The sequence below is a fragment of the Mustela lutreola genome, chromosome 6 (genome assembly GCF_030435805.1).
Source record: "Mustela lutreola isolate mMusLut2 chromosome 6, mMusLut2.pri, whole genome shotgun sequence".
NCBI lineage: Eukaryota > Metazoa > Chordata > Mammalia > Carnivora > Mustelidae > Mustela > Mustela lutreola.
This window is the reverse complement of record NC_081295.1, coordinates 84,838,784-84,865,188: the sequence shown is the minus strand read 5'-3', so window position 1 is coordinate 84,865,188 and position 26,405 is coordinate 84,838,784. Positions and strand designations below refer to the sequence as shown.

At 47.2% G+C, this 26,405-nt stretch overlaps 1 protein-coding gene and 1 long non-coding RNA gene across 4 annotated transcripts in view; one reads left to right on the top strand and one right to left on the bottom strand.

The window, feature by feature from the left end:
• The window catches only part of LOC131833912 (uncharacterized), a 28,457-nt gene extending 21,853 nt beyond the window's left edge, over nucleotides 1-6,604 (top strand). Inside the window, exons 2-3 of the long non-coding RNA XR_009354687.1 lie at nucleotides 6,053-6,183; nucleotides 6,498-6,604. This is a non-coding gene — a long non-coding RNA (uncharacterized LOC131833912). The remainder of the gene's footprint in view (nucleotides 1-6,052; nucleotides 6,184-6,497) is intronic.
• TBC1D22B (TBC1 domain family member 22B) overlaps nucleotides 1-26,405 on the bottom strand; it is a 74,705-nt gene that overhangs the window by 6,779 nt on the left and 41,521 nt on the right. For 2 of the 3 annotated variants that reach the window (XR_009354686.1, XM_059177829.1), the window contains exons 9-12: nucleotides 16,507-16,613; nucleotides 15,970-16,045; nucleotides 13,351-13,478; nucleotides 12,985-13,080 (exon numbers count right to left, since the gene is read on the bottom strand). Coding sequence is in view for 2 of the 3 variants with exons in the window: in XM_059177829.1 (XP_059033812.1) it covers nucleotides 12,985-13,080; nucleotides 13,351-13,478; nucleotides 15,970-16,045; nucleotides 16,507-16,613 (407 nt within the window). In the remaining variant the exon portion in view is untranslated. The remainder of the gene's footprint in view (nucleotides 1-12,984; nucleotides 13,081-13,350; nucleotides 13,479-15,969; nucleotides 16,046-16,506; nucleotides 16,614-26,405) is intronic. The other variant, XM_059177830.1, reaches the window with a different exon arrangement.

Below are 26,405 nucleotides of genomic sequence, written 5' to 3'. Positions count from 1 at the left end.
GTGCTCTCTTGGCTACATTCACTATTGTAGGAAATGCTAACTTTGACCTTAGGGTTATTGAAAATAAAGCTGAAATTATGTTTCCATTAACTTCTACGGATCCCCTAACTTCTAAATGCAGACCCTATGTTAAAGTCCTTTGCTCCTGTAGCTTCTCCTTCTTTTGATTCACACCACAGCCAACAAAAATTCTTAAACTTCTGGGGCAGCTGGGTGACTCCATTGGTTGAGTGTCTGCCTTCGATTCAGGTCATGATGCAAGGGTCCTGGGATCAAGCCCCACATGGGCTCTTTGCTCAGTGGGGAGCCTGATTCTCCCACTCCTGCTCCCCTACTTGTGTTCACCTTCTCTGTCAAATTTTTTAAAATTCTTATACTTCCCTTTGGAGGTCAGTTTAACACCCAAGTATCCATATTAACACAAATACTACATTTTACATTACATTGTACATTGTACATTACACTTTATTCATTGGAAAACATTTTTCTGTTTCTTTCTCTCTTCTTTTTTGGTACAAATTGCTTTTTTAATTAGAGTTTCAGTCCCATTTTCAATCAGCTTGCTGGGTGAGGTCAAACTGCTATCCTATTTCCTGAGGACATACTTCATTGACTCAGAATCAACCCCTGCCTACCATGGAAGGGGAGCTGAAGGAATGGTACATGCATAGCCTCATCCAGAACATAAGCAAGAAAATCCTGGGAACTTGGGAGTCTCGACGAAACTCTTGGAGTTTTAAGTGTTGGTCCTACCTGTCCAACCAGGCTGCAAAAGCTGAATCAACTATAGGAACTCTTAGAAATACTTGGGCCCAAGCCTTATTCCTGGAGTTTTGGATTCTAGAAACCTGGGTGGGATCTGGCACCCACAATTCTTCAAGGTTTCCAGTAGCCAACCAGGTGGGGGATTAAAAAGCTCTTAAAGGAATAAAAGCATATTTGGGATGCAGGCCTAATAGTGAGATCCCAAGGTAAGAAACACCTAGATGCTATACGGACAGTGACCTTTCATTAAATAAATTAAGGTGAATCTATAAAATAAAATATCCTTTTTAAAAAGATTTATTTATTTATTTTTAAAAATGTTATCTATTTATTTGATAGAGAGAGAGGACAAGCAGGGGGAGTGACAGGCAGAGGGAGGAGAAGCAGGCTCCCTGCTGAGCAGAGAGCCCAACATGGGGCTTGATCCCAAGACCCTGAGAACATGACCCGAGCCAAAGGCAGATGCTCAAGCAACTGAGCCACCCAAGTGCCCCAAGACTTATTTATTTTAGAGAGTGGGAGAGAAAGAGCACAGTGGGGAGGGGCAAAAGAAGAGAGAGAGAATCTCAAGCAGACTCCATGCTGAGCAGCAGTCTGGTGTGGGGCTCCAACCAATTACCCTGAGATCATGACCTGAGCCGAAGGCAGAGGCTTTAACCCACTGAGCCACCCAGGCACCCTAGATTTACAGTTTTTGACATGATAGAACATCCACTGTATTTTGTAAAGTGAAGAGTACATAAAATGTTTGCATTAATGGTTATATACACAGAGCGCGTATTTATTTGTATAGATTTGCATGGTGAAATGCCTGGAAGGAAATATATCACCTTCGTGTGATAAGTATTCAGGTACTTGATTTTCTTTTTCTCTTTGCTTATTGATATTTCTAAACTTTCTGTAATGAATGCATATGCTTGGACAACTGATAACAAAGGAGTGATCTCTCTAGCAGAGGAGAGCATCTACCTGTAACTGCCAATTCCTCTAACCTTGCTAGAAACCTCCCCGAAGCCTTGAAATAATTCTAACGCTGGCCAAGGTAACAAACATCCCTGTGTGCCTCCAGGCAGTGAGGCGCACAGTGAGGACACACTCTGCCACCTAGTGGCTACTTCTAGGAACTGGATCCTGTATCAGTGCTGGAACAATGGGAAACACTGCCCAATGCATTGATAAATTTGGGATCGAAGAAACCAAATGGCTGTGGGAAGAAAGCATTAATCACAAATCAGGTGCTTTTCTATAGGTACAGAAAAAAGATACCGTTGGGGCAGGGAATAACTGAAGATTTGTTACAAAGCCTACTCATGGGAGCACCACGCATGACATGCAGCCAAACGAAACACTATAGCGATGACAAAATAGCTTATGGGGCAAGCAGCAGAGAGCAGCTCCAAATTAATGAGAAAGGACCAAAGAAAAGCTGGAAATGGCTAAAATAGCAGAAAAAAACAGCCCGACCTAGAAATGGGCTGAGAATCCGTAGATCCTAAAGGAAAAGGAATATGGCAGAAAAGGAACTGAAGGCATGGGGGTGGGGGCAATAATTAGATAAGGGGGCCAAAGGAGAAGGGATAGAGGTTATAACCAAAGAAACCCTGTAAGGAAAAGGTATGTCCAATAGACGGAAGAACTGAAGAGGGAGAACGTCAAGGACAATAATCATTACAGTGACAGCTATTATATACCGAGCACTTATGACATACCAGATGGGGTTTCAAGTACTTTACATGTGCTCTCTATTAACTCCTTTAATCTTCACATCAACTCTATGAAATGTGTAATATTACCTCCATTTTACAGATGAGGAAATCGAGGCCCAGAGATTAAGAAATCTGCCCCAGGGCCACAGAGTAGCTCTGGCTGGAATTTGAACCCAGGCACTCTGGCTTTAGAGCTTGCGCTCATAACCACTATAATATATACTGCTTGCCCTGTAGTGAGAAGACAAGTGGGGCATATCGTAGCAGGATCAAAAGGAAAGGAAGTCATAGCAGAGGCTGTTTGAGGGAAATGTGGAAGACCTGCTTGATTTTATTCAGTGATGAGAACCCAGCACGACCAAAGACAGGACATGTAATGATTAACAGCAGAAGAACAGAAGAACTTAAAGACCACTAAAATATACACTAAATAAGATACTGTGTGTAGAATCACTTAGCAATATTCAAACATCCTTTGTGAATGTAAAGTATATTCAGACATGTAAAAATATTTTCTTAGTCAAATAAGTAGTACTTTAAAACAACCCCCCACTTTGAGAATCAGTGAAGTAGCAAAACAATTCCTCTGGCTACAATATAAGCTTTACAAAACATATCCTTGAATGTAAACTTTTTGAGTCGAACTTATTCACTGGTTTTCTCCCAAAGTGTGTTTAGCCAGTTTCCCATCAGAAAAGGCCATGCTGAGTTCCCCTCAATGGCTTGTTTTATGTCTAGCGACCGTGCCCTTTCTTCTACCAGCTTGCTTCAGGTGAAAGATCTTTAGGTTCCCAGGGTTTCCTGTGAACCCTTCTGGGCAGGATTCAAACTGACAATTCATGGGATGTCTGTTAAAGATCAGGCCTGTGTTGGACAATGTTCCGAAACCCTACCCTTGAGTTCCTGCAGAGTGTGGGTGGGTGCCTTTGGGTTGAAGGGATTTACTTACAGTTAGTTGGTCATTTAGGCCTGGGACACCTCGTAGGCTTAGCACTGTTGCACTGAACAAGTCCACCCTGCCTCACACAAGACATTTTCAGAACCAGATCATCTCCAAGGCTTTTTTCCACAGGAGGAAAGCAGAGGATTCTCAGATCAGCCGCCATTTTGCTTTAGAGTCATCAGCTGACTCCCCGGTTCGTTTCCTTTTTATGTAGAGGAATTCTGATTATTAGTCCTTGGAGTCCCCTGCATGGTGCTTCTCAAAATCAGTCTGGAGTTGCCTGAGGCCTTGTTGGTCCCTGCCTGACATCTTGTGGGGCCCCAGGCTCTTCTGGTCTCTCAGATAGGCTGCTTTTCCTGAGAGGACTTTTTCAGGTGTGGGATGAGTGGGCAGGCATTTCCTCACTCAGGCCTTCTCTCTCTGACTCGAGCACACACACTTTTCCCAGACGTATTTCTTATGGTGGAATAGTTTTCAGGCTTCCTGTGGGTTACTTTACTCAGCACAAATTTTTTCTTTCTTTCTTTCCAATATAAATAAAGGGTTTATTACAAAATACAAAATGCTGGTTTCTCTTTATCAGGGATTCAAGAAACTGAGGCCATGAGCCCACCCTGGGTGGGGCTGGGGGCTGGAAGCCGGGCTCAGGAGCAGGCCAGAAGGCCCTGGTGTAAAACCCCCAGCAGAAGGGCACTCTCCAGAGTCGCTGCCCCGCTCTTACCTTACTGTCTGTATGCTGCATGCTCCAAGGCATGGACCCCCTGTGTCATGTGCATGCCCCTCTTGAAATGCTGGGGTAGGGATTGCAGAAGCCAGACCTTGACCGACAGACCAACACAGGTGGCCGTGGTGTGGTGCAGGAGTGGGGGCGTTAAGGCCACGCCGCTGTGTTCTCAGTGTGGCTCACCTGAATCTGGGTTTGCTCTACTACATTCCATTCTTCTGGGAGCTGCTGCAGCTCTGGGACGCGGATGGAGCAGGTTGGATCAAAGACCCCGGGCACGCCACTGCTGCTGAGAACCTGCCTGTCCTCTTCACCCACAGTCACCAAGTGTCCCCCAGAGTGCTCACAGGCGAGGAAGGGACTGGCCACTGTGCTCCTGGCCCACACAAGTGTCCCGTATACACTTTTTTCCCCAAGTACCCACAACTCAGCATAACTCATGTTCTTCTGAATGCACACTGAAGTTTCAATTCTCGGATGTGTAGCCCTTCTCCGTCCTAGCAACCCTTTTTGTTTTGGTGTCGCGAACCGGTGGTGTGCTGACCCACAGAGGGCCTGCCACATGTTCCCTCACTCACAGAACTCACTCGACTGTCCTGCTGGGTTTCACGGGTTAATCTGCTCTGAGAAGCCTCGCCTAAAGTCAGATGCTCACAACCTGCCCTAGACGGTGTACTCTGCCACCGGGTGTCGGAATAAAACCATGTATTGCAGTGACCAACTTCTGTGGCTCTCCAGGCTCTTTTAACATTTCAGCTTCAGCCTTGGCCACAGGGCAGGAAAGTCTCCTCTTGCTGCTATGCTCTGTTGTTCATCAGTGCAGCATACACCCCCGCGGCTCCCTAGTTCACTCTGCCGCCCATCTGGGGTGGGACCGAAGCGTCCGTCCTCGTCCCATCTCCAGAAGGAGCTGGCAGTGCAAGTGAACATTCCTGGGCCAGGCTTTCGGGCCGAGGCCATGGATACGATGTGGAAAGGGAGTCCAAGTTTCCCCCTGATTTCAGGTCAAGCACAGTCTCCTCACAGCCCTCTCTTGCAGCCCTGTCCTCCCCCACTGTGCCACTCCAGCCCCACTGCCTTCTCTCTGCCTCTTCCCTCCTCTAATACCTCAGCCTCCGACGTCTGCGGGGTCTTTGCCCTGGCTGTTCGCCTGCCAGGAAAGCTCTTCCACGACAGACCTCTACGTGACTGGCCGTAGCTGCAAAGTCCTCTCCCTGCCTCACCGCCAGGGAGACAGCCCCCAGCAAAGCGCAGGCCAGGAGCAAGCGCTGAGAAGGGCTGAGTGGGCCTCCCACCGCCCGCAGATGGTCCCTGTTGCTCACTTCCTCCTTCAAAGGCCTGTGGTGGCAACAAGAGACCTCCACAGGCCTCCGTGGGCAGACAGAGCTCTCTCGAGGCTTGCAGCTGGGGGAGAGAAGCACCCAGTCCCCTCAGCAGGGCACGGCTGCGTGTGGCAGACCTGCCAGCTACGATTAAGGTGCTCACGTCCACAGCAGACCTCATTCTCTCTGGCCACCAATGAAGGGTGTGCCACCGTCACTGCCCACGCCCCTCCCCCCCAGTGTCACAGGGCCTCTTGGAGGCCACGGCCCTTGCAGCCAGCAGTCCTAAATCCTATGGTCACCCTTTTCCCTTCAAGCACCCAGGAGGCAAAGAACATCAAGATCCTCACTTCATACCAAGATTCCTATGTGAGAATGGAAGCGTGCATCCATTTCGTTTGAGGTAATTTCTACATAGTCAACTGTCTATTTAGTAGAAGGATTTTAGTGTTAGTGTGTTTTCTCCATCATTTACTTTCCTCCCAACCTTTCAATGGAGGCATCACCGCAAACTGAATCACGTGCCCTTCTCCTATCATGCATGCTCTCTGCTCACTCTGCTGTCTTTTTTTTTTTTTTTTAACTTTTTCAGTGAGGCATAGCTTGCTTACGTAACTACACAAATCTCGAGTGTACAGCTGGACGATTTTTACATATGTTGCCACCACCCAGATCAAGCTAGACAACGCTTCCTGGGCCCCAGAAGACTCACGTTCCTCCACGGTCAGTACACAACCTCCACAACCGGCGACCTGATATAAACCATGAAGTCTTGCCTGTTCTTGAACTTCACATACGTGCTTTCCTACGATCTTATTTCCAAAGTGATCACGGTACCTCTGAATATTTTTTAGTGGCAAAATACTGGCTTAAGGGGGGAGGGCCTCTTGGAGAATGGTTGATTCCAAGGTGGAGCAAAGCAAAAATAAGCTGGGAACATCTCATGGCACCAGAAAGTAAGGAAATGCTTTACGAATGATGGGATCATGGGGCACCTAGGTGACTGAATTGGCTGAACATCTCACTCTTGATTTCAGCTCAAGCTGTGGTCTGGCGATTCTGAGATCAAGCCGCGAATCAGCGTGAAGTCTGTTTGAGATTCTTTCTCTCCCTCTGCCCCTCCACTGCTGATGCACGTGCATGCACTCTAAAATAAAGAAAATCTTTAAGAAAAGATTCTATTTATTTATTTGACACAGAGAGAGAGAGAGACAGCACAAAGAGGGGGAGAAGCAGAAGGGGGAGCAGACTCCCAGCTGAGCAGAGAGCCTGACATGGGGCTTGATCCCAGGACCCTGGGATCATGACCCAAGCCGAATACAGACGTTTAACAGACTGAGCCACCCAGATGCCCCTAAAATAAATAAAATCGTTAGAAAACTGATGAGGTTAAAAAGACAACCTGAAGAAACACCCAAGGGCCAAAGCTGGGACAATCTGAATAGCAAAATAATGACAGTGTAGGATAACCCATGAAATAAAATAAACACCCATGAATCTATACTGATATAAATAAATACTTGCATGAATAAAAGGGAGAGCAAGGATAGCTCTCTGTTAGCATAGAATGGTAATTAATAAATACAGAAGAAGTGGTAAAAATAGAAAGTCTCCATTAGGCAAACATCACAGTAATGACTGTTACGGGCAAGAACCATTAATGGATATTAAGATTAGTGAATGAAAGAATGATGAGAAACAGCGAAATTATATAGTATCAAAGTGTTTCCCCAGAAGAAACCTATTAATTATCAAAGGGAAAATAGTAACTTTACAGTGAAGAAGCCTGGTAGACCCACCTCAGGCCAGTGATCAAGGGCAACAGAAGGGGGCCCTGGGTGGCTCAGTCATTAAGTGTCTGCCTTCGGCTCAGGTCATGGTTCCAGGGTCCTGGGATTGAGCCCTGCAGCAGGCTGCCAGCACCAGGTACCTCCTGACAGCATAGCCTGAGGACACATCACCTCTGCAGTTTCTTCCCCAAAACGCATGACCCTCAATTTCATCAGAAGGAAACACCCAACAATCCCAAAGTAAAGGACATTCTATAAAATAACTAATCAGTACTCTTCAGAAGTTTTGAAAATCTTCTTTGTCAAGGAAGACAAGGACTGAGGAGTTGTCCCAGGCAAGGATCCTGAATTGAATCCTAGTCCAGAAAAAGGACATTAATGGGAAAACTGGTCTACAGATTACTAATATTTTATCAACCTGAAGTTCCTGGCTGGGTAATTATAGTACGGCATATAAGCCCTAAGTGGATATGGGTGGGCTATTTGGGAACTCGAATATTTCTGCAACATTAAGCATAAAATTATTTCAAAGTGAAAGAGAGAGACCACTTTTTTAAAAACCTTGTTTCAGGGCGACTGGGTGGCTCAGTGGGTTAAAGCCTCTGCCTTCAGCTCAGGTCATGATGCCGGGGTCCTGGAATCGAGCCCCACATTGGGCTGTCTGCTCCGCGAGGAGCCTGCTTCCTCTTCTCCCTCTCTCTGCCTGCATCTCTGCCTACTTGTAATCTCTATCAGACAAATAAATAAAATCTTTTAAAAAATAATAATAAAATAAAAAATAAAAACCTGGTTTCAGGGGAGTCCCCCCTCACCAGCCCCTCCTGAGGCTGACATTCAGCCCCTCCAGCGCTGGTGACTCTGTAGTCTGACAGCTCTCTCTAGGCCTGGGCGGGGCTCCAGGACTTCACAGACAGAAGCCCACACCCTCTGCTCCAGCAACTTGGGCCTGTGCCCAGAACTCCGTTGCCTTCAGGCCTGGTGGTCATTCGGGCCCCACCTTCCCACAGAGAGGAGTGTGGATGGTTCTGAGCCCTGGGAGGGAGGGCTTGAAAAGGAATGAGGAGGCCCCAGATCCTTCTGGCAGTAGAAGGACAAAAACCCAGGAGCCAGAATAGTAGATCAAAAGGAGGACCTTGGAGCACTTGTTTTTCAGTCTTAAAACAACCAATTTTTTGTTAAACATTTACTTTGTGAGAAGAAAGCCTGAGAGGGATCGAAAATGAAAGGTGAGGAGTGGTGCAGGGTAGAAGAAACCCTGAGAGGAGAAAGAAGAGGGTGAGTGTGGGAGGGGGAGAAGCTTGGGGAGGGGAAGGGGGTGTGGCAGATCCTTGCCTGGGATCCTTGAGTAGCTACTGTATGAATTCAGCTCAAGAGCCCCAGGAGGTGCCTGGCCAGGCCCCAAGGCCAGAGAGTTCAATGCCTGTGTGTGGCATGGATTCTGGGTGTCTACCACTGACCCCCTAGGTGAACTTGGGCTAGTTACTTAATCTCACTGGGACTCAGTTTGCTCATTTGTAAAATGGGGATGGGTAGTTATGACCTACCTTCTGGGACTATTGCAAGGATTAAATTAACAGAAATAAGCATTTAGATTAGTACTCGGAACACTAAAAGTGCTATGATTTAGTTACTATTAGATTGAACCTTAAGACATTGCCAGTATCTGACCATTTTGACCCATAAAAACAATGCCATAAAACTTCACCCCAACATTTCATCATTATTCCATTATACCAGCCCAGGCTGAGGGCCAGAACTGCTGAGTACCACCACCCCCATACTCCCAGCGCTGTTAGAAGGTCTCATTCCAAGAAGCCCATAGCTCTTGAGCACCTGGGTGGCTCAGTAGTTAAACATCTCCCTTTGGCTCAGGTCATGATCCCAGGGTCCTGGGATGGAGTCCTGCATCGGGCTCCCTGCTCCACAGCCCTTCCCCCTGCTTGTGCTCTCTCTGCCTGTCTGACAAATAAATAAATAAATAAAATCTTTAAAAAAAAAAAAAAAAAAAAAAAGAAAGAAAGAAAGAAAAAAAGGGAGCCCTGGGCTCAGAAGTCAGGCCGTTCTGCCCTCCGGTACCTGTGCACACACACAGAGGTCTCAGGTTCCCATGCTCAGAGGACTCAGGAAGGAACCATCCGCAAGTGATCCTCCTGTCGCCAGTTCTTGGTCCCCTCTCCCAGGCAGTGTGAGCCCAGATATGCTCAGCCAGGGAGAAGCAGGTACCCTTCCTTCTGGGGGCTTCTGCCACAGCTGCGACACTGTTCTTTGCCCCTGTGCCCTCGGACATCCCCTCTCCAGGCTTTTTTTTTCATCCAGCTTGGCGGTTTCACCCAGGATTAGCCTAGCATGGTTTACTCAGGTATGTTACACACCACTCAGATGTGGGTTCCTAAGGCTTGGTCTTCACTTCACTGAGTACATTTCAGGGAGCAATAACAGTAGTGACAGTAAGTGTCCTGTTCTGAGGCTAAGGGCCAGGTACACCATTCTAACCACGTCACATGTATTAAGTGTTCAAGCCTCATAATAGCTCTAGGACGTAGCTACTCTTATCCCCATTTCACAGGTAAGAAAACTGAGGCATAGAGAATCAAGTCATTTGCTTAAGTTTGCACACCTAGAGAGGTGGCAGAGCGGGGATTTGACCCCAGGCATTCTGGCTCCACAGACTTTGGCTTACCCACTGTACTATTCTACGGAGTCCCCACCTTTAGAAGGAGGGTCTCTGCCTCTCCCTGACACTCCCCCACTGGCCGCCCCTTACAGGGGCCCTGTCCTCCCTGCTCTTTAAGGGAGACAAATGGCTAGTTGGCTGCAACTGCCGCAACCCTAACTTTCGTATCTGTGGTGACTTCACCTGGTTTTATTTTAGGTTGCTGCAGGGTTTTTTGTTTGTTTGTTTGTTTTTAAATATTTACTGGAGCACCTGAGTGGCTCAGTTGGTTAAACATCTTCAGCTCAGGTCATGATCCCCACATCCTGGGATCGAGTCCAGATCTCGGCTCCTTGCTCAGCAGGAAGCCTGCTTCTCCCTCTCCTGCTCCCCTTGCTTGTGCTCTGTCATATAAAAAAATCATATCTTTTAAAAAAATATTTATTTATTTGAGAGAGAGCAAGTGAGCAAGGGTAGGGGCAGCGGGAAAGAGAGAATCTCAAGCAGACTCCCTGCTGAGCACAGAGCCCTGGGATGGGGCTCCATCCCAGGACCCTGGGATCATAACCTGGGCCAAAACCACGAGCCCGACACCCAACTGACTGAGCCACCCAGGTGCGCCAAGTCACCGCAGCTTTTAGCCCTAAAACTTCTCTCACCCAGGCTGGGCCAGTCTGGCTTCCTGGGATCCCAGAGCTCCCACTTCTGTTCTTCAACCACTTCACACCAATTACAGAGATGCACAGCTCAGGTGACTTCATTCCAGGGGGCTGGTTAGCAGTCAGGCTGTACCTGCCCTCCTCCTCTGCAAAGCTCACAGGCAGCCTCTCACGATCTCCCACGAAGCTCCTGTGCCCTGCTCCCCTGACTGCACCACGCTTCTGTCTCCTAAAGGACACCACCTGCCTATCTTAACATAGCCAGGCATGTGTTTTCTTTTCTGAGCCATAAAATTGTGGAACGGTGGGGTTAGGAGGAACCTTGCAGATTATCCAGTTTAACTGCCCCTTCTATAAGGGAAGAGGCGACACTAGTCGAGTAGACCAACTGAGGTCTTGACACAGCAGCAGGCAGAAATCCTCAGGGTCATTCTGTGGGCTATTGCAAAAGGACCTCAAATCTGGCAGATAATCGTATATGTGACCCAGTAAACGTAGTTTCAAGGCATCGACTATTATGGTCCTGCGCTCTGCCAATACTGGGAAGTGCTAAAAGCCATTCCAGGAATCACCTCCACCTCTCTGAGCTAATCTGGGAAGCACGTCTATCACCCATGACAAGGCCCTCTGCGCCTGGCTCCTGATAACTAAATTAGACTTCATGCTCTCGATATCCTGCTCCACCTCAAGTACATTATCAAAATTGATCGCTTACCCCAGCTCACAGCCATTCCAGCCCCTGGTGCTCATTTATCCTAGGACGTCACCTATGTTGCTGGGCAGCAGAAGCCAAGGCTTTTCAACAGTGGCCTGTGGCCCCCTTACCTCAGCTGGTGTCCACTCCCAGGAGCCTACCCTCCCCTCTTCCTTCCAAAGTCCTAACGGGCAAGTCGGGGCTTGTCTTTCCATCCACCCACTGAACAGACTTCTGTTCTTCAACCACTTCACACCAATTACAGAGACGCACAGCTCAGGGTCACGGAGAGCTGCTGCTGCTCTCGAGAACACCTACGTTATTAGCTAGAACTCCAGAGAACATTCGACCTTCCTTGGCTCTTCCCCCCTACTTTTAAAAGACACATATGTCCATTAAAAAAGAAAGAAAAAGGAAACCCCTCCATTCAAAAATGTGCAAAGCAGAGAAAGAAAAGCCCCCAGCTGCCCCCAGTGAGAACGACCGTGAGCAGCTCCAGACCTGTCCCTGCCCGGCAGAGCCTCAGAGTCTGTCTCCACAATCCCCAAGTTCCCATTCCCCCTTCCCTGGGCCTCCTGGAGCAGCGGACAAGATTTCTACTGCCTGACACACGCCCTCAGTCTTCTTCACATCCCCAGCCCAGACTTCCAGGACGCTGCCCCACTCTCCCTGGCCACCCCCTTGGCCTCCTTGAGAAGGTGTGCCAAGGCTCAGGCCAGACCTCTCCTCTCCTCTGTCCACACCCACCTCTTTAGAGGGTTCATCTACTGTCCTGGCTTTAAGGACCATCTAGCCAGGGGCGCCTGGGTGGCTCAGTGGGTTAAAGCCTCTGCCTTCAGCTCAGGTCATGATCCCAGGGTCCTGGGATCTCCCTGCTCCCACCTGTGTCAGATTTAAGTCAGATCCTGTCCCTCCCTGCTTAAGGCCTTTTTAGGGCTCTCCGTCCACTCAGAGTAAAAGCCCAACTTTACAGCGGCTCTGAAGTTCTCTGTGATCTGGGTCCCTTGTGACTTCTCTGGCTTCACCTTTTCCTCTTCTTTATCTGGACCCCTGTGCTCCAGGCCACACTGGCCACCACTGTGATTCGATAAGTAGCCAGGCACACCGCTGCCTTCAGGCCTTTGTGCTGGCTGTTCCCTCTGCCTGGACACTCTCGCCCCAGATGTCCATGACTCACTCTTTCACCATCCCCGAGCCTTGGCTCAAACGTCACCTTCTCAGTGAGCCTACCCTACTTGTTTTGAAACTGTAAACTGTCTACCACCTAATAATCTCTTTATCCTGCTCTACTTCAAAAAAACAAAAATAAAAAAATCACTTAACAATTTGTTTAATTTACTATGTTCTTGTTTATTGTTAAGTCTCTTCCCAGCTAGCATATAAGCTCTGTGGGAAGAGAGATCTCTGACTTACTTCCCAGTACATCCTATGCATTCAGTAGTGCCTAGCACACAGCAGGCATTCAGCAAATGCTTGTCAATAAATGAAACATCCTGTCTACATGCTCCGCAGCGTTTCTGGCCCTATAAGACCCCACTGAAGAACTCTGGGGCCCACTGACTTGGCCATTCTGCCCACCAGGACGGCAGACTCTTCTGAGCAGCCTGTCTGCTTCTCTCTTCCCAGCCATGTACCTGCCGTGGCCCCGTCTATCTGTGCAGCCCCATGGACGGGGTAACTCCCGCTCTGATGCTCATCCTGGCACAGGCTGGGCTCGTGGCCACTCACCTGGAAGTCCTCCTCATCCAAGATCTCTTTTCTCCACTTGATTAAGAAGGCTGCACACACGTAGAGATGGAAGTGGGAGAACCCTTCTGGTTCAGACTGGGAAGGGAAAGAAGAGTTAGGTCTCCAAGCCCTGATAAGGGGCCGGCTCTGGGCCTCTTGGTTTCGATCCTGCTGCAGCCCAGCACTCCTTTCATGTCTGGACACACACAGAGGCCCAAGCAGATCCTGCAGCGGCCCTGCCCACGAGACTGAGGCAGACACAGAAGGAGGTGGTGGGAGAACTCCCGAGGAGGACACGCCAGCAGGGTGGGGAGTGGGGCGCTCCAGGCACAGCCCGGCAGGGAGCAGGCTGGGGCCCCTTCATACCTGGTAGGTGTCCCACAGGCGGATGGTGCAGCGAAGGGGAAGCTCCCGCATGAGCAGGTTGTTCATCCAGCGGAAGGCAAACTGTAGGTATTCGACCTCGTACCTCCTGAAGTGATTATGTACCTGCTCTGAAACAGCAAGCGTCATTGGCCCGAAGGGCTCAGCCGAGGGGACTGGACCCTGAAAGGGTCACAACACAAAGGCAGTCTCTCTCCCTGCTCCTCCTGGGGACACCAGGCACGGAGGGGCCAGAATGACATCAAACCATCCCTTATGTTTGCTCCCACCATCTCACAGCCATGCTGCCTGGTTAGCGCAGCCCCACACACAGCGAGACCATTTCAACACCCATGTTCTGGGTACCTCTCTTCCCTCACAGGCCTGCTCTCACCAGAAAGCAGCAGCTGTGAGGTCCACTTGGCTGCTTGACCCTAATAACTCCTGAGAGGAGAGGCCAGAATGGAAAAGAACTGTGGGGGTCACCTTGACTTCCTCCTCAGCAACCCTACAGATGGCAGCCAGCAGGGACTTAAACACTGCCAGAGAAAGACGTTCACTGACTCCCTCAAGGGCAACCTCTCCCATTGATGTATTAAGTGATTCACCAGCAGGTGCTTCGCTGTGTTCAGTAGAAACTAGCTCCTCCTGACTCCCACCCTCCGTGTCTGTGCGGCGCACTAGAACAACCCCAAACCAACCGATCCCTGTTCTCATGACAGCCCTTTCAACAGTGCTCAACAGCATTAAAAAAAAAAAAATTATTATCCTTCTTGGTTTCCTAATCTATAAAATGCAGATAATCATTTATACCTCTGAAGGCTTGGGGGAGGACAAAATGAGAAAACCAAAGTGCTTACAACAGCACCTGGCATGTGGTAAATACATAATATAATTTTTTGAAAGAATAACTAATAACAGTGGTTATTTCTGGGGAATAGAATTTAAAGAAGGGGGAGGATGTTTATTTTTTATTTTGTGTTTTTCCAAATTGTTTTAATTTTTCTAATGCGTATTACTTCTATAACTCAGTGAAACAATAAAGACATAACATTTATAAATCCCATATCCTCAAGTACTATGCCTTTACTGATCAGATATTTGAGAGGGCAGAAAAAAACAAGGAGACGGCAGACGGTGGCAGAAACTGCAACCTCGGCCCTCTACAACCTGGGAGGAGGGATGCAGGAGAGCTGGATATGGGCCCTGCACTGGGGCTAACAGCTGGGTCAGGGCAATGAAACAAAGAGAAAAAAACATCCTATAGACAATGTGTTGGAAATAACTGCAAATCAGCAAACAAGACAGGAAGACTGAGATCCTAAGTCATAAAAGGAAACTGGAACAAATCGGGGAAGGTTTTCGGGAAAAGAGAAGCTGGGGAAGACAGAAAGATATACAGTTTATGATGGGGTTGGGGATGGGGGACATTGCTCTGATGAAGCACAAAATCCATGATAAAAAGCCAGGAATGACACGGGGTGGCTCAGTTGGTTGGACGACTGCCTTCGGCTCAGGTCATGATCTCAGGGTCCTGGGATCGAGTCCCGCATCGGGCTCTCTGCTCAGCAGGGAGCCTGCTTTCCTCTCTCTCTCTCTCTGCCTGCCTCTCCGACTACTTGTGATTTCTCTCTGTCAAATAAATAAATAAAATCTTTAAAAAAAAAAAAAAAAAGCCAGGAATGACATTTCTTAGTTGTGTAGTATCTGGTGGAATCCTAAAAAAGCTTTACCACTTGGCTGGTGCTATAGAGCCCACTTAGCAGATGATCTCGATGTGAGGTTCTAGGCTATCTTTATGAAACTTAATTCTGAGGTCTCTTGCTGGGTCTCAATTTCATCAGGACTTCCCAAGTTGCCTTTTAGCTCTAGAGTATGTGATCCCATGTCAGAGCCAAGGAATTACTGTGAGGCTCCTGCTCCTCAAAGACACCCTACTTTAGAAAGAGCTATGTCTCCCTCCCTGCTCCCCACTCATCTCAAACAGGTCATGGGGAGCTGTGGAAAAGGCCTGCCGAGATATCTGCCAGACTTAAAGACCATGCAGCAGGCCTGGGAGTCCTAAGTGATATCACCATGTCAAGGACAAGGCTGGACTACAGGCTTGCTGCTAAATGAAAGCAATGGGGAGCCCCAGGAGGCTTCCAAGCAAGGGAGAGACAAGACCAGGACAGTGCTTTTGAACAATGAAACTGTGTGGCAGAAGGTTTGGAAGAGGAAAGAATGTGGAGGCAAGTTCTTCTAGAAGGAAGCTATAGAAATCCAGGCATGCTGGACCAGAGCTGTGGCTAGGGAAATGGAGAAGTAAGGGTGAATTGGGGGGAAAAAAAGAGGGGGTTGGTTAAGGGGGGAAAAGGGGGAGGAAAAAAGGTGAATGTGAAGGAAGATGCTGAAAGAGAATTAACAAACCTAGTGACAAAAAATAAAGGAGAAAGAACTTGAGGTGCCAGCAAGTTTTTCCCTCCCCTTCCCACCAAGATGCAGAAGAATGCAGTGCCGCCAACAGCAGAGTTGGGGAGGCTCGTGGCAAGGTAGGGGGCTGAGGAGAGGCCCCCGGCACCACTGGCTTGTGTCAGAATCATACTGTGCTACTGCCAGAGAGTTCCCCCTTCCCCAACCTACCATCAATCCGGCTGACAAGCTCTTCTAGCGCCTTGACCTTCTTCTGGATCCCTGGTTGTGCAAAGGTATAGTTATCCTGCAAATGATAGAGAGGCCAGGATGAATAGCGACTCCAAAGCATGCTACCATTCTCAAGTTCATTGAAACACGTTTGAAAAGCACAGGCGGTTTTTCCAAAGCTGCTACCAGTGTTCTGAGGAACAAAGGAATCGTCAGAACAGCAGGGTGTGGGGAGAACCTGACAGAGCCTCGTAATATGGGGCACACCACCTGGCTCAGGGTGTAGAGTGGAAAGGAGTGGCACACTCTGAGGACAAAGCCAGGGGAACACAGAGACTTCCTCAGACTCCAGGGGATGCTAGGCCACTGCCTTTTTGAAAGCTGTAAAGCTAAAAAAGAGGTGAAGATGGGTAGACCGAAAGCAGGAAGAGCCATCCTGGATGGGCGACCCTGCCTGCTACAGAAGGGTAAGAAGGTACTTGAAGGCTTGTGGGAGCCCCTGGACCCAGGTCACCTACAAGGGCAGATCCGGCTCACCTGGATCCCATCTAGCAGCTTGCTCATGCACCAAAAGCTGTCAGCTTCAATGCTTCGAAGCATGTCCTGAGACAAGTTGGTCACATCAAAGTTCTCCACATCTTCTTCTGTAAAACAAAAGGTGAAAAAAGTCCAGAGGTCTTCTCTAAACAATGGGGAAAGACAGACTCTAGTATCTTCAACAGCGTCCTTAAGCCCAAGGGAGAACTAGGCTAACCTGATGCCCAGGAACAAGGACCTGCCCTCCTCCCCTGGTCAGGTGGGCAAGCATGTTCCAGGAAAGTTCTTGAGAAGCTCATTACAGCATGGAACAGGCCACTTCTCACACCAGTCCCACTGGGTCCAACATACTTTTCTCTTCTGATTTTGTTCATTCAGTTTTAGAAAAAGGCATTTCAGGCCTCATGTTCAATGAGCTATATCCAGACCCTTGGAGATGGTCTGGAAAAATTCTTTGATTTCAGAAATTCAGTAAGCTGTCTGGCATACTCACACTTGTATATATAGTGAGAAAGCTGGGAACCATATGGCCCCCCTAGTTCATTTCAAAGACCGAATCTCCATATTCTGACAAGGCAGACCTACTGTCTCACCACTCAGAAGTGAAGATGAGTGCATGGCAGCAGATGGCCCAAACCTGTGGGGGCTTCTGGGATTTAATTTCACCAAGTTGGTAGTTCTTAAACGGGATTCCATAAAATATCAAAACGATAGGATACTCCAAAACAAGGGGGTTCCACGGACAAATATGGTTGAGAAATGGTGTTTCACATATCTTCATCGTGTAGATTCCCAAAGATCATAGCATACAGAAGGACGTGAGGAGTTATAACAAATTCTACATTAAGTAAATTGGTTTAAACCTATTTATCCAACACTTCCAGGCTTCCTTAGCCATGGGACCTCTTGTAAAGAAGAGCATCTATTAGCTTCTCATGGAAACCCCATACTAACGGTAGTGAGAGGTAGTCTCTCTGGTCAGAGATCTAAGTGGGGACATCAAGAGTCTTCTAGAACCCTGAAGAAGGAAAAGGCCATGGGAGGTTCCCTTCCTGCCACAGAAGTGGAAGTACTAAGAAAGGCTCTTTTGCCTGCCACGATGGGCCACCTTAATCCACAGGTCCTGTGTGCCCGGCCAAGGCCACATGTGAAAATGCTCAGGCTTGAGTTCTGTGACAAAAGCAGCTTTTCTCCTTAAACCTAGAGCCTTGTTTTGAAAACAAGACATTCACTGCAGTCCCTGGTGCTGCAGAGACACAGGCATCTGACAAAATGTATTCAGAATCTAGCCCTTTTCATTTACGAGAATTATTACTAAGACCTACGACTGAACCCCCTTGAGACAATGTGTAACAATTCTCGGATTTTCATCCTGTATAAACAGCACTTTTTAATGGACATCAGGGGCTAGAAAAACCCTTCTGGGGAGGGTGGGCTGCTTTGTGAGAAAAGCTATAATACTAGAAACAACCTAAAAGTCTGATTCAAAGTGCGGCCACAGTTAATCCATGCCGAGTGCTAACAGTGGCTCCTAGCACATAGTAGGTACAATACAATTTCTTTTAGGTGAAGTTTATTTAGAATTTGTAATGACACAGGAAAGTCACAGTTTTAAGGGAAAAGAGCAAGATGCAAAATTATTTATGGTATACTCTCAACTACTGTACATACAATATTTATGTGTGCTTATATAAGCATAGAGGAAAGACAACATACATCACAAGGCTTACAGTGTTTATTCCCTAGGTAGTAGGGATAAAAGATTTTTATTTTCTTTAAGCTTTACTAGACTTTTCAAAATTTCTACAATAAGCATAATTTTTACAGTCAGGAAAAAAAATGCACATTATTTTAGGAAAAAGGGGTTCACTACAATTGACTACACCTGCCTTTTATCACCAATAAAGATTTTGTAAACTAACACTAAGCTTGCAGGAACTAAGACTTCAGATAATATATAAAGGTCCACTAGAGAAATCACATTAAAAACAAAAACCTTCCAAGAAATATCTTTCTCCCTTAACTTCAACACTTACTGTGTGCCATATACATACTATGAATTTAGATAAATACCACTGAGCTCTAAGTCCCAGTTCAGAATCTTCCTTTTTCTCTTTGCTTCCGTATTACATTTCTGAGATGCTCCCATGGTGCTGTGCGTACCCGAGGTTCCTCGTTCCACACATGCCTCCACCACTTTACATATCCACCCCATCCCCACCCCAGGGATGGACTCCTGGGCACCTCCAACTCCCACTACCACAGACAAGCCTGACCCACAAGTTCCGCCAGCCCACTCTCCAGGGCCGGGTCAGCAGTGTGTGAAGACAGTGCTGTTTCCTTGAGTGACTGTGGCTGCTCCAACCCACCGTCCTAAGCAGCAGCCCCCTCTTTATGAGAGAAGAGGTTATAAGAAAACTGTGAAATCCACAAGAAAGGCTCCAGACAAAAACCCCTCCTGCTACTCCCACACACATTTCCCAAATGAACATCCAGCACTCTGAAAGAATTTGAGGAATCTTTTCCAACTTGGGCACTCTAGAATTCCGGAACACTGCAGTGGAAAAATAAAAATAAAACAAAAAACTGGGAAGGGCAACGAGGAAGAAAGAGCCTGGGTCCCTGAGAACAAGGACCAGTCCTGGCAGCCTGTGGGTTTTTTGTCAGGCAAAACAGTGTGGGGCTGAGTATAGACTCTGGGGCCAGACTCAGACCCTGGCTGTCACTCACTAAGTAATGGGGCTTCGGGCAAAGGACTTTTACTTTGGTGCTCAATGCCTCCTCTGCTAAGGTGGTAACATCTACTGGTAAGTTAATACACAAAGGTGCTGACAACCGAACCTGGCACAAAAGTAGCGTTGTCTAAATGTTAGCTAGTGTCACTGTCATTAAACAAGAAACAAATCATCTTCTATCTCTTTTTAAGCCCCTGTTATTTTGGATCTCTGTTATTTGCAGCCAAACCTAATCTAATCCCAACACGTACCTTAAAAAATAAGTAAATTTTCAAAGCTTTCCATCTCCACCAATTGGCGTAAAGGAGGAAAATCTAACAACGTGAAGTCTTAAGTCGGTAAGATGCCGCTCTCAGTAACTCTACCAATTCCAAACCTTGAGCTGTCCAGGGAGCAAAGGAACCAAGAGACAAGTTGCTGATTTGGAGGGCTCCTGTCTCCCCGTGTGCTGCCCTGATGCCTGGCTTGCCCATCAGCCCTTGGCTTTCACAGACAGTGAGTTCAGCAGCCTTTCAGGGAGTGGGAGGACAGTTTAGTTCTAGTGTTCTGCCTGCTGGGAGGATAAAATTCACACATTCAGTCAGAAACTGTGAGCTGAGTGCACCGGCAAAAAGCAGCCGAGAAAGGGAGGCCCAAATGCTCTCTGAAGAGCTCCATTCAGCATAAACAGTCTGTTCAGAAGGATCATTAAACATTCCACTTGAGAAAATTCAACATATAATTGAAGCTGGAATGGGAAACCATGCCAGCAAGGCAGTCTCGAATGAGGGCAGCGTCTTTGGTTGTCATTACAGAGCAAGCAACAGCCAAGACCCAGACTGGAGGCAATGAGATTTTAAGGATATTTTATGGCTATTTTAAAAGGCAAAGCATCCAAAAAGAGGAAGCCCAAAAGCCCTTTATAAGAATCAAATTGCCCACTCCGGGCTTGACGAGAACATGCCCATTTATTAGCGGTTATAATGTACTTGAGTGGTGGCTTCAGTCGAGTGTTTATTTTCCTGAGAACTCCATGTCCTGGGCCTGAAATCAGCCTTGTATATGCCTCAAGTACTCCCCGACAGCTCTGGGAAGAACTGGTTGTGCTTAAACTGACAAGAGTAACTTGTCTCTTTGCTGCTCTAGGCACTTCCTAGGAACCATCTGTGATTGTAGGGCAATTTCTAGATTTTGTGATCTGCTGGGTCAGAATGATTCAGCCCGACCGGCAGACAGGAGAAGGTTCGAGGCATCAGACTGCAGCCTGTGTCCCGAAGCCTCTGGTTTACCTGATTCCTATCTTTATTTTTTTAAGACTAGACACATAAGAATGCCTTATGTAATGTTTTCAGGACACAAAAGTAAACTGATAAAAGGAAAAAAATAAAATCAGGGCCATACATCTAAAGAACCTCATAAAATAAGAACTTAAATATCTCATCCAGGAAAACGCCGCTTTAAGGAAAGTGTCAAGGAATTCATCTGATCACCTGCATGTAATCATTTTTAAGTGCTATATAAATGTATTATTGGGGAGCCTAGGTGGCTCAGTCAGTTAAGCATCTGTCTGCCTTTGGCTCGGGCTGGGTCTTGGGGTCCTGGGATCGAGCCCCATATCGGGTTCCCTGCTCAGTGGGGAGTCTGCTTCTCCTTCTGCCTCTGCTCCTCCCCATGGCTTGTGATTTCTCTCCCTAATAGATAAATTTTTAAAAATGTACTATTGAGCACTGTTCATCTAGCATTTTCAGCTGAGTATATGATGGCAGCAGTGGGAGGAGGACGCCGCCGAAAACCCTAGTACAGAGAGGGTGTAAAGGCTCCCGGCTAATCCGTGGAAGGTCAAACTACCTGAAAGAGAAGAAGAGTGAAGAGAGTTGGTCTCCTCCAAGGAGAAGGTCAGGGGAAAGACTTCTGAGGCTCCTACAGAGCAGACACATGCAGGGAAGTGGTTCTGTTTCATGAGGATCGTGTTACAGACTATGAAAGAGGAAGCATGCTGTCTCAGGGCTGACCAGAGAGCCCTTCCTGACACTGTGCCTATCAGTCAGTTAGGTGACTACAAGGTAAGGACTGACTCAGAATGATATACGACCCCTGGCTGGGGAGCAGGCTCAGTATACATGTGTCATGATACCCTGGTTAAAATTATTCTTAAAAACTAACATATTGCCACATTTTCTCCATTTTCCTCAGGTTCCTGTATTACTCTTACTTTTATTTAGCAAACATTCATGACTGCTGGTTAACTCAGCCCCTCGGCACACGCTGTTGGACCCCATATTGTATAAAAACAGACCACAGGAGTATTCAGGTTAAAGGGTCAAAAGAAGGGCCAAGTCCAGCACACACTTCCTCTTCTAGGACCTGCCCAGAGACCACCCACAGAGACAGGTGGCATGGCACCAAGACACCGTGGATGTGAACAGGCTCTAAGGAGTCCAGGGCCCCCACTGTCAGCTGCTCAGAGGCTTTTCATCGAGGCTTAAACATCTTGAATATGTTAGCTCTCACAACTTGTCCTCGGTTACAGTTTCTCCCTTATTCTGGATCAGATGCCAGAGAGACAGAGCCAGCAGGCAGGCACGCACATGCCGCTCAGCTCACTGCCAGGGGGAGATCAGGCGGGGTCTGAAAGTCCCTCAGATGATAAGCTTGGAGAACTTCCCTCCTGCGAGACAGGCCATCCAGCCCTGGACATCCCAGCACATGCACACAGCACTCTCAAGTGTCAGCTGAAAGTGGTTCAGCTCAACCCTCTGGTGTCCCCAAGAGATGTGTGTCGCTGGGAAGAGCCTCCCACTGGCACTTACAAGATTACTTACTTTATCTATGAGGATGAGGCCAGGAAGCATCTTGAGGAAAGCATCTAAATAAGGGGAGTGCTAACAACTTCCACAACAACCACACTCCCCAATTCCCTCCAGACCAACAGCATTATGATAGAAAATGGAATATCGTTACTATATGATTTAATTTATAGAAAGTTTAGAAACAGGCAAAACTAAGCGGGGTGTTAGATGTCAGTGAAGTAGTCACCTATGAGGGAGGAGGGACCAGAAGGAAACATGGCGGTGGGGGGCAGGGGGGAGGACTTCAGCAGTGCTAGAAATGTTCCATGTCTTGATACAGGTGCTGGCTATTCACAGGAAATATATTGAGCTGTGCATGTAGGAGATACGTGCTTTTTATTTATTTTTTTAAAGATTTTATTTATTTATTTGACACATACACACAGAGAGAGGGCACAAGCAGAGAGAGCGGCAGGCAAGGAGAGGGAGAGGCAGGCTCCCCACTGGGCAAGGAGCCCAATGTGGGACTCGATCCCAGGATCCTAAGATCATGACCTGCACTGAAGGCAGATGCTTAACCGACTGAGCCATCCAGGTGCCCTGAGATATGTGCTTTTTAAAAAGTACATTATTCTTCAATATAAAGTTTATATTTTAAAAAGCAAACAAAGAATGTCCTTTAAGCCCATAATGAAAACCCATCATTACTACAGAGGTCTGTCCAGTTTCATCCTTGGCCTCCATACCTCACGAGACAGGGAGGAACAGGATGGGCAGGGTGGGTATCACACACAGAGTAGGAGATGAGGAAGAGAAGGAAGCCTCCTGGGAACAGAGAGCACGAGCTGGAGTACAACCGCAAGAGTCAGGGACCAAGACATGGTGGCAGAGTCCATGATCCCTGAGTATGGGAGGTCAGGGGGAGTTCTAACCAACAACTCCTTTTCTCTGAAAATCTGAGTACTATCAAAAAGTAACTGCATGTCTCACCCCTCACCTCTTTCAGGACTTAGCGCCACTGTCCTCTCCTCAGTGTGACCCTGGCTCACTGCCCTGTTTGAAATCTGCTCCTGTCGCCACTCTTGCCAACAGGGCATCACCCCTGCTTTATTTTTCTCCATAGCACTCGTCACAATCTGCCAAAAACTACCTGTGATTTTATTCATTATCTGTTTCTGCTCATCAGAAGTCAGGTTCTATGAAGCGATTTCTTTTTATGTATAATTTGCATACAGTAGACTACACATAAGTGCACAGTCCCCTTTTATTTTTTGGAAGAGAGAGGGATCATGTGTGCAAGCAGGGTGGGGGAAAGGGGCAGAGGGAAAGAAAGAATCTCAAGGAGACTCCATGCTCAGCACAGAGCCCGATGTGACCCTGAGATCGCGACCTGAGAGGAAATCAAGAGTCAGACATTTAACCGACTAAGCCACTCAGGTGCCCCCACAGTCTGTTCTGACCCATATATACATCTGTGTAAGAGACACCTCAGTCCAAATAGAGAACATTTCCAGCATCCCAGAAATTTCCTCATGCCCCTTCCCAGTCTCCAGCCAACCACTGCTTTGATTTCTATTGCCATGGATTATTTCTGAACTCCATTTTTTTTTCTTTTTTTTGTTTTTTAAGATTTTATTTATTTATTTGACACAGAGAGATCACAAGTAGGCAGAGAGGCAGGCAGGCAGAGAGAGAGAGAGAGAGAGAGAGAGGAGGAAGCAGGCTCACTGCCGAGCAGAGAGCCTGATGCGGGACTCGATCCCAGGACCCTGAGATCATGACCTGAGCTGAAGGCAGCGGCTTAACCCACTGAGCCACCCAGGCGCCCTGAACTCCATTTTTAAAAAATGGAATCACACAGGGATGCCTGGGTGGCTCAGTTGGTCAGACGTCTGTCTTTGACTTATGATCATGATCCCAGGGTATTGGGATCAAGTCCCACATCGGGCTCCTTGCTCAGTGGGGAGTCTGCTTCTCCTTCTGCCTGATGCTCCCCCACTTTGTGCTTGTTCTCTCTCTCTCTCTCTCTCTCTCTCTCTCTGAAAAATAAGTAAATAAAATAAAAACTTTTAAAAAAATGGAATCACACAATGTATACTTTTTTGGTATCTGACTTTTGCTCAACAGTGATTTGGGGATAGTTTCTTCCACACTGTGTTTATTGATAGTTCATTCTTTTTATTGCTGAGTACGAATCCATTGAAATTTTCCTGTTCCAGATTATTTGGGTTGGTTCCAATTTTTGTCTATACGAAAAAAGTTGTGGTCTTTAGGAAACTGTACAGTCTTTTGGAAACTGTAAGCTTTCATTGAATAAACATCTAGAAGTAAAAGCCACTGATTTTTGTCTACTTGATTTACTTATGGTCATATCCCCAGTGCCCAGTATAGATGCTCAATGAATACTTGCTATCCATCTCTTAGAAGAGAAAAAACTTCTGGCTAACTCAGCAAAGCATCGAAATATTGTAATTCACTGCCCTCTGGTGGCCAGCCCCAGCAAAGCCATACTAATCCCCGAAAGTCTTACAAAGTTACAGTGACATTTTCATTCTGTCATTCATCTAGACATGTATGGAAGGCCTGTTTTGGACATCAGACTAAAAGCACTGGGAATATAAGATATTTAAAGTAGTCTTTGGTATCAGAGAATCCTACAGTCTGGTGGCAGAGAGCAGGAAGACAACACAAACCATAACCAGCGTGGTGGTGAAGGGCTACAAAAGAAACGTACAGTGTTATGGAAGGAGCACTACAGGGGTGATGCAGGCAAGGCGAGGGTGAGGGCAGGCTTCCTTTTGTAAAGGATGCATGAGGATTTGCCCAGGGGAGAAGAAGGAAAGGGTGCAGGACAGGCTTTAGACTATACGTGTCAATTTGGGACGGCTGAGTTGAAGGGGTGGGAAAGGAGCAGATCCCACAGGGCCTTGCGTGAGCTAGTTAACCTGGCTGCTTGAATCTGTATGTGACAGGGTGTTACCAAAGGGCTTACGCAGAGGAGGTGCATGGACAAGTTTGTGTTTGAACGGTGTATAAGAGAGAAAACCGGAGGAGGGAAAACACGCTTGGTCATTTCAGCATCCAGGGCAGTCACAGGAGAATGGAGAGAGAAGCAGACTCAGGAAACACTGAGAACTTAAAATCATCATAGCTTTGTGACTCGTTGGATATAGAAGGTTGAAACTCATGCCCAGTTCTTACACCATTTCTGACTCAGGATTCAGGAAATGTTGCCTATTAAGAGAAAAGCATGGCCGGGTGTGGGGAGAAAAGGAGTTGGTGAAACATGGAGGCTGAGGAGCCTCAGGGTAGCAGAAATTGCAGGCTGTCCACAAATAATTATTCCCCTCTACTTCTTGGTGAAGGGTACTGGCCACCCCGGTTTCCAGCCTCATTTGCTGCTAGCTATGGCCATATGACTCAGTGCAGACAGAAGAGATCCAAACCCAAGCACATATACAACCTTGGGAAGTGTCCTTAAATGGAATGAGTATGCCTTTCTTCCTTTCTTCCTCCATACTAGATGGAATACAGACGTGATGGCTGGAGCACATGCAGCTATACTGGATTGCAAGAAAGAAACCAGAGGCTGAATGAAAATGGTAGCACAATAAGACAAAAGAGCCTGGGTCCCTGATATCTTAGGGCAGCACACAAGCCCTGGACTACTGACCTCTCAACTTTCCATATGAGAGAAATACGCTTTTCTATCTTCTAAAGATACTATTATTTGGGGTTCCTGGTCACACGTAGCCACGCTAGCCCTAACTGATCTTTTACAACATATCCAAGTGGAAATGTCACGCAGGAAACTGGACTCAAAAGTCAGAGGTCTGGGAAAGACTTCCCTTCTGGGGGCTCCATGGCTATGATGCTTCTAAAAACACATGATTCAAGTAAAACTTGAAATGGAAATCCCACTATACCGCTTCCTACAGAAGAGACAAGGGAAAGTGATTTAATACTGTTTCATTTTTTACTGACAGAAACCAGCAGACACCACTCTGTTTTTGAAAACAAGATCACGAACTCTGCTCTTCTGCAGGATTGCTTCATATGTATCCCTTGAAGAGTTGCCATTTAGCCATTTATTTTTATGATGGCCACACTATCGGTTATACTGGACCACTATGTTCATAGCCAGATCAGTAATATCATCTGAGCCCGAAAGTGCTCATAGATGAGAGTCATCTGGAGGTCCTCTGCAGGCCTGGGGGTCAGAGGCCCAGTGTCTCCTTTAGCACCATCACCCTGGGCCCAGTGTGACCACGCTGCTGCCTTATCCGTAGGGGACCCACCTCCCCATGGGCAGGTGGTTTCAGCAGATAAAGAAGCTGCCTGGGGGCCAGGCTAGCAAGAGACAACTTCTCTGTCAACTCAGAGGGAGTTACTTTCA